Raw genomic sequence first — 8194 nt, forward strand, 5'->3', positions numbered from 1 at the left:
TGTGTTTAGAGTTTTGCTGAAAAGTCAAAGTGAGATCTGCAAATTGTGTTTTACCATGTGAAATGGTTTAAGGTATTGACAACAGACTGCATAATTAGCTAAATGAGTCCAGGCAACTGATAACTTTGTTCAGCCAATGGGTTTTAGTGTTTTAGCAATTGAGAAAAACTGTAACATGTTGATAGAGATTTGGTAGAACTGATTTAAGTTTCCCTGCATTAAAGTCTCCGGCCACTAGGAGCGCCGCCTCTGGGTGAGCGGTTTCCTGTTTGCTTATTTCCTTACACAGCTGACTGAGTGCGGTCTTCGTGCCAGCATCTGTCTGTGGTGGTAAATAAGGAGCCACGAAAGTATAGCTGAGAACTCTCTAGGCAAGTAGTGTGGCCTGCAGTTTATCACAAAATACTTCGGGCGAGCAAAATCTAGAGACTTCCTTAGATTTCCTCTCCTCTCCTCTCCTCTCCTCTCCTCTCCTCTCCTCTCCTCTCCTCTCCTCTCCTCTCCCCTTCCCTATCCTCCTCTCCTCTCCTCTCCTCTCCTCTCCTCTCCTCTCCTCTCCTCTCCTCCCCTCTCCTCTCCTCTCCTCTCCTCTCCTCTCCTCTCCTCTCCTCTCCTCTCCTCTCCTCTCCTCTCCTCTCCTCTCCCCTTCCCTATCCTCCTCTCCTCTCCTCTCCTCTCCTCTCCTCTCCTCTCCTCTCCTCTCCTCTCCTCTCCTCTCCTCTCCTCTCCCCTTCCCTATCCTCCTCTCCTCTCCTCTCCTCTCCTCTCCTCTCCTCTCCTCTCCTCTCCTCTTCCCTATCCTCCTCTCCTCTCCCCCTCCCCTTGCCCCCTCTCCTCTCCTTTTCTCTCCCCTCCCCTCCCCTCCCCTCCCCTCCCCTCCCCTCCTCTCCCCTCCTCTCCTCTCCTCTCCTCTCCTCTCCTCTCCTCTCCTCTCTTCTCCTCTCCTCTCCTCTCCTCTCTCCTCTCCTCTCCTCTCCTCTCCTCTCCTCTCCTCTCCTCTTCCCTCTCCTCCTCTCCTCTCCTCTCCTCTCCTCTCCTCTCCTCTCCTCTCCTCTCCTCTCCTCTCCTCTCCTCTCCTCTCCTCTCCTCTCCTTTCCTTTCCTTTCCTCTCCTCTCCTCTCCTCTCCTCTCCTCTCCTCTCCTCTCCTCTTTCCTCTTCCCTATCCTCCTCTCCTCTCCCCCTCCCCCCTCTCCTCTCCTCTCCTTTTCTCCCCTCTCCTCTCCTCTCCTTTTCTCTCCTCTCCCCTCCCCTCCTCTCCTCTCCCCTCTCCTATCCTCTCCACTCACCTACTGCCAATACACTGGGAGCTCATTGCAATGTGGACCCATGGCTCCAGTCCATAACATGGTGTTACTGAGTGTGAACACAGTCCAAAGAGAATGTATTGTGTGCTGCCAAAATGTGTGTGTGTGCGTGTGCATTTATGTGTGTGTGCAGCCCGAAATGTGTGTGTCGACTCATGTGCAGTCCAAATTGTGAGCTGGTGTATTTCAAAGGGTGTGTGCGCATGGGTACGTGAATGTAGCTTGGACTCTGTCCCAATCCATTTAAACTGTGCCCTGGTGTGACTGCTTTGCATGCATGTCAGCTCACCTTACATATCGCCTTTGCTGGAGCTTTGAAAATACTGTTTGGTGTAGAAAGAGAGGGATGGAGGCACTAATTCCAACGCTCTATACTAAAACATACCAATCACCCGCAGATTTAGCCTGATTTTTAAAACATCACCTAACAAATGCTATGTTTACTTCAGATTTTAACCTACTACAGGCAACCCTATTGGCTAGATCACGAAGACACACTAGTGGATTGAGCAGCAGAGTTGAGATGTGTTGGCCACTCTGCGGTCTTGGAATGCTCTCTGTTGAGACACAGCTGTTCCTGGTTCCTCTCCCGCAGACAACCCCAGCCAGGTGTCCAGAGTGGTGGTTGCCATAGAGACGCTGGACTTGAATGACAATGCGCCCGAGCTGGACAGACAGTACACAGCAGCCATGTGTGACTCATCAGCCACTGGACAGGTCAGAGTGGGTGTGTATGTATGTGTGTGTGGTGTGGTGTGTGCTTACAGTATGTGAAAACTCTTTGAATATTCTTTCTGATTCCGTCTATCATTTTATCCACGCTTCTGTTCCTCCTTTGCTTTCACCATGTTTCCATGTAGTCTCTTTCCATTAACGTGTTGTCTTTGTCTATCAGTTTGTTCTATCTGTGTCTGGGTTCATGCCCTCTTTTGTGTTCACGTGTCTTTGTTTTTCTGTCTCAGCAACCGTCTTGCAGGGAAGAAACCCATCCGCCAATTGATGTATAATGCATCTGAAAAGAATACATTTTTTAATAAGGACATTAAAGCACACAAAATAATAAAGTGTTATAATTTAAAAACCCTTTCAAAGTGAAAGCCCTAGCTTCTGCATAACTCAGAAACATCCTAACATCTTATTCTAGGTCTGAATCACTGTACTCTAAAGGCCATTAAAGAGGTGTTGTATTGCATTTTTGCCACAGGCAGTGTTTAAGAGAGTCCCAGGGGTTTAAGTTGAGATAATATTCACTAGATAGAATATTAGGATTTATTTCCTAAATTCTTCTCTACAGTCGGAAACCCAATCTTCATAGATGATATACTGAAAGCCAACCCAGGAATTCCCTTCACAGTTAAGGTTAGACATAATTACTTCCTTCTTGATTTGAGAGGTTTTATCTAGCAGAGCCTATTTGTTTGTTTTGAGGTAAATGCTGAGGGCACACAGGGATGTGAACGGTAGTTAAAGTCACGCGTTGTTACAAAATAATCTTTATTTTCTCTATTCTTTTCTCTATTCCCTCCCCCTCCTATCTTGTTGACCTCTCCAATGCTATCTTACTATTTTCTCTCTCCTCTCTCACTCCTCTCCTCCTTCCTCCCCAATCCTCCCATCACACCTCCTTTTCTGTTTCTGGTTTCTCACTCTGTCTCTTCTTTTCAGGTGGTGCAGGTGTTGCGTGCCATTGATCGAGATGAGGGAGGGAATGACAGTGCTGTATATTTCAACATCCCTCCAGAGTCCAGCTTCGCCCTCAACTTCAGCATTAGGGACAGTGGAGGTATAGTCTCTCTCTTTCTTTCTTTATGTTTCACTCTCTCCCACAAACTCCCTCTCACGCTCCCCCTCTCTCTGTCTCGCTCTCTCCCTCTACCTTCTCCCCTCTCTCTCTCTGTCTCTACCTCTCTCTCCCTCTCTCCTCCCCTTCTCTCTCTGTCTCGCTCTCTCCCTCTACCTTCTCCCCTCTCTCTCCCTGTCTCTACCTCTCTCTCCCTACCTCTCTCCTCCCCTTCTCTCTCTGTCCCTCTACCTCTCTCTCCCTACCTCTCTCTCTGTCTCGCTCTCTCCCTCTACCTTCTCCCCTCTCTCTCCCTGTCTCTACCTCTCTCTCCCTACCTCTCTCCTCCCCTTCTCTCTCTGTCCCTCTACCTCTCTCTCCCTACCTCTCTCTCTGTCTCGCTCTCTCCCTCTACCTTCTCCCCTCTCTCTCTCTGTCTCTACCTCTCTCTCCCTACCTCTCACTCCTCCCCTTCTCTGTCTGTCTCACTCTTTCCCCCTACCTCTCTTTCCTCCCCTTCTCTGTCTCACTCTCACCCGTACCTCTCACTCCTCCCCTTCTCTGTCTGTCTCACTCTCTCCCCCTACCTCTCTTTCCTCCCCTTCTCTGTCTGTCTCACTCTCTCCCGTACCTCTCACTCCTCCCCTTCTCTGTCTGTCTCACTCTCTCCCTTACATCTCTCTCTCTCTCTCTCTCTATCTCTCTCTCTCTCTCTCTTTACCTCTCTTCCCATAACTCTGTTATCCTCATCCCTTTGTGTTTTCCTTGTTGTTTACCTTTTCCTCTACTGGAAATCCATCTTTTCCCAATGGACTCCGACACATCCTCTGAGGGAAGCTGTGGGAAGCTATGACAATAACATTAAATGGTAGAGATTTCATTCAATTCAATTGAGTTTCTTGCTGTTTTTTTCTCATGTTGTGTTTTTCCCTCTCTCGCTCTTCCTCCAGGCCCCAGTGCCACCCTGTTGCTCCTGTCGCCCCTGCAGCCCCTCTCCCACTCCTTCTCCTCCTCCCTTACGCTACACGTTCCCCTGGTGTTAAGGGATGGGACGTCTGGCCTGACCTCCACCGGGACAGTCACTGTGTCCATCTGCCCCTGCCTGAGAGGAGGGGCCCGGGCTGGGGAGAAGGAGAGACAGGAGAGGCAGACGGAGGGAGACTGGGAGTGGGAGAGAGAGACGGTGTGTGTCCCACAGCAGTCTACCTCCCCCTCCCCTGGGCTCAGCACTGCCGCCCTGCTGGCCATCTTGGCCTGTGTTGCCACTCTGCTGGGTAAATATACTGTACAGCAGTGTTACTCAATCCTGGTCTGAAAGACCCAGATCCACAGGGTGTGCAAGCTTTCATTACAACCCAACACTATCACATGTAATTTAAGACTTGATGATTAGTTGATTAGTAATTTTACTGGGAAACACAAACCCAACTAACATTTCATTGGCATTTGACTGGGAATGGCCCACTTTATTACCAATGTGACTGGTCTAGTCCAGTATGACTGTCTGGCTATGGCTCAAAGTCGATTTAAGCATGCAGGACAGACATATGATATACCAACACTCTCTCTCTCTCTCTCTCTCTTGCTCTTTCTCTGACTCCCCCCCTCCCTCTGTCTCTCGTCCCTCCAGCAGTCAGTGCCCTGTCCCTGTCCCTGCGTCGTCAGAAGCGGGACTCTCTGTCTCCCCTGGAGGAGGACGATGTTAGGGAGAACATCATCACCTACGATGACGAGGGAGGAGGCGAGGCCGACACGGCCGCCTTTGACATCGCAGCGCTCCAGAGCGCCCCCCACAGCTCACGCAGGGGATACCGCACTCTGGACAGCAGGAACATGTGAGTGTGTGTGGTGTGTGTGCAGTGTGTTTGTGTGTGTGTGTGTGTGTGTGTGTGTGTGTGTGTGTGTGTGTGTGTGTGTGTGTTTAATTGAAAGCTATGCTGAGCAAAAACAAAACTCCAGTCCTCAAGAGTTTTCTAAGACTGTATTGATCCACTTAGGTCATTGATTGCCTCAAAACTCCATGCTCTAATCAGCCTCTTAGGTAAAAACAAAACTCCTTGCTCTAATCAGCCTCTTAGGTAAAAACAAAACTCCTTGCTCTAATCAGCCTCTTAGGTAAAAAAAAAATAAAGAGGAATTACACTTTATTAGACACTTTGTTGGGCATCACCTACTTCCTTTATACTGTGCAATCCCTCATTGGTGTGTGCTCCTATGTAAAGCTGCTGTAACATGTTGTCTAGCCTTGTCACACCCTATCTTCTGTCCCCCAGACGCTACTCCCAGCACGTCCAGGACAAGGCCCGTGCATACAACTGGGCCCAGAACCCAGCCCTGGACCCGGCCTACTCCGGCCCTGGGGGGCCCCTGTATGGCCGCCTCTGCTACAGCAGCCACACCCTGCCAGTTCTCCGACGTACTCCAGGGGGCCAGTTTGAGCCAGGCTTGGCTGAGCTGGCCTACCACTTCCCTGGGGGCCACCCAGACCACTCTCTGGTCATCCAGAATCAGGGGGCCATGGTGGGGGCCCTGGAGCCAGGGGCCGTGTACGTAGGACCAGCTGAAATGAGCAGCAGAGAGAGTAGAGACGGAACAGGCCCACAGAGCGGGGTTAGCACCTCAGATGGAGGGACGCCACGGACCAATAACAGCCAGGAGAGGGGTGAAGGGGGAGGAGCTATGAGCAACTGTACAGAGAACAGTAGTGAGCAGCAGAGCCACAGTCAGGACTCGGTGGACTGGGTAAGAGACCGACACTGTACATGACAATAAGTGAATTAATGAACGAACCAATGTGTTATCATTTGAAGTGGTTTTAACACTGCTGATTACTGAGAGCAAACAATAGTGAATATGTATTCTTTTTTATGTTTTGCTGTCTCTTTCTTTAATTTTTAACGATTTCCTCCTCCCTCTTCATCCCCCTCTCTGTCACAGTGTTAGCTCCTTTTAGTTATTAACCTGCTTCTCTTACCTTCTAAACTCTGTTTCTCTTTCACTCTCTCTATCTTGCTTGTTCATTGTGTGTCTATTCTCATCCTGTCTCTCTGTCTTTTGCTTTCTTCCTTCTCGTCGTCTACTTTCTCTCCCCATTTCTTACATTTGCCCTTTTCCTTACTCTCCGGCTTTCTGCTTTAATTGTTTCCCCGATTCATCTCTCCATTCGCTCCTTTTACAATTCTCTCAACCTCAACATCACCTCTTGTTATCCTTTATCTTCTACATCCACTTAACAGCACCGTTCCCTGTCCCTGTCCCGGACTGACCCTCTTCCTCCTCATTCCACTGCCCTGTCCCTGTCCCGGACTGACCGTCCTCCTCCACCTCATTCCCCTGCCCTGTCCCTGTCCCGGACTGATCCTCCTCCTCGTTCCCCTGCCCTGTCCCTGCCCCGGACTGACCCTCCTCCTCCACCTCATTCCCCTGTTCTGTCCGGGACTGACCCTCCTCCTCGTTCCCCTGCCCTGTCCCGGACTGACCCTCCTCCTCGTTCCCCTGCCCTGTCCCGGACTGACCCTCCTCCTCGCTCCCCTGCCCTGTCCCTGTCCCGGACTGACCCTCCTCCTCGTTCCCCTGCCCTGTCCCTGTCCTGGACTGATCCTCCTCCTCGTTCCCCTGCCCTGTCCCGGACTGACCCTCCTCCTCGTTCCCCTGCCCTGTCCCTGCCCCGGACTGACCCTCCTCCTCCTCCTCCTCCTCCTCGTTCCCCTGCCCTGTCCCGGACTGACCCTCCTCTTCGTTCCCCTGCCCTGTCCCGGATTGACCCTCCTCCTTCTCCCCGTCCCCTGCAGGTCCAGTCTGAGACCCCCCCCCGAGAGAGGGAGCACACCCTGGTCCTGACCCGTTCCGGCTCCATGGCTGGCCAGAGTCACGGTGGCGCCTGGGTGTGTGATTCAGCCACCCTGCCCATGGCGGGTCGCAGGGCCTTCCACGCCGGCCTGTCCCCCAAACGCACTGGCTCTGGTTCAGCTGAACCAGAATCCTCTGGTGGTGGATGTGGTGGTGGAGGGCCTGGAACCAACTGCCCAGATGGCCAGTCTCAGCAGTCAGCCGCCCGCAACTACGCCAGCATCCTGCAGGGGGAGGCAGCGGGACAGAGGCAGGATTACCCCGGGAGCCTGGGGAGGGGAGGGCTAGAGATGGGAAGCAACTTTGTGGTGGCCAGGCCGGACAGGGAGGGTGGAGGAATATCTCTGACCGGGACTTCTTGCGGGGGGATGTACCCAGAAGGGTTCATGGCTGACTGGCGGGACAGGGTGGGTATGGGGGCATACGTTTTAGGAAGGAGGGATATGACCCCCCAGATGCTGCCCTTCCCAGGTCAGGCCAGGGGCGCATACGGGGGCATCATGGGGTACGGGGCAGGGTGGGTCCAAGGGATGGAGGCAGGGAGAGGGGGTCCAGTACCAGGTGGTCACTCCTTGGCCCTCAGGGTGGGTGAGTTCCTCCGCCTGCGTCTGGCTCAGGTCACCTTTGACCCCTCACAGCCGCCCTATGATTCAGTGCAGGTGTACGGGCTGGAGGGTACAGGGTCACGTGCAGGCTCCCTCAGCTCACTGGAGAGTGAGGGAGAGAAGGATGCAGAGAAGGAGGAGTGGGGAGGAGGGCTGGAGGAGTGGGGTCCGCAGTTTCAGGAACTAGCCAAGCTGTTCCATGATAGGGAGAAAGATAAAGTGGAGGAGAAGGAGGTAGAGAACAACAAAAAAGAGGATGCAAAAGAGGAGGGGGAGAAAAAGGAGCACTCTGGAGATGAGAAGAACGACTGAGAGGGAGAAGGAAAAGGAGAGAGAATGAAGGAGGGGTAAAAGGCAAGCAGAGCTAGAGTAATGGGAGGAGAAGTTAAAGGAGAGAGAGATGAAGAGGGAGAGTAATAAAGAGACAGAGAAAAATGTGCCATGGGAAGGTGAGGGCATGGGAGGAAAGGTGAGGGCATGGGAGGCCATGGGAGGGAAAGGGAGGCCATTGGAGAGTAGGGGAGGCCATGGGAGGGTATGGGAGGCCATGGGAGGGTAGGGGAGGCCATGGGAGGGAAGGTGAGGGCATGGGAGGGAAGGTGAGGGCATGGGAGGGAAGGTGAGGGCATGGGAGGGTAGGGGAGGCCATGGGAGG

At 52.5% G+C, this 8194-nt stretch overlaps 1 protein-coding gene across 1 annotated transcript in view; it reads left to right on the forward strand.

The window, feature by feature from the left end:
- LOC139386759 (uncharacterized) overlaps positions 1-7851 on the forward strand; it is a 112697-nt gene extending 104846 nt beyond the window's left edge. The window contains exons 8-13 of the mRNA XM_071132571.1: positions 1901-2022; positions 2971-3088; positions 4036-4359; positions 4716-4920; positions 5359-5827; positions 6877-7851. Of these exons, the coding sequence (XP_070988672.1) occupies positions 1901-2022; positions 2971-3088; positions 4036-4359; positions 4716-4920; positions 5359-5827; positions 6877-7851 (2213 nt within the window). The remainder of the gene's footprint in view (positions 1-1900; positions 2023-2970; positions 3089-4035; positions 4360-4715; positions 4921-5358; positions 5828-6876) is intronic.
- Positions 7852-8194: the final 343 nt, after the last annotated feature.

The sequence above is a fragment of the Oncorhynchus clarkii genome, chromosome 28 (genome assembly GCF_045791955.1).
Source record: "Oncorhynchus clarkii lewisi isolate Uvic-CL-2024 chromosome 28, UVic_Ocla_1.0, whole genome shotgun sequence".
In the NCBI taxonomy this organism is placed as follows: domain Eukaryota; kingdom Metazoa; phylum Chordata; class Actinopteri; order Salmoniformes; family Salmonidae; genus Oncorhynchus; species Oncorhynchus clarkii.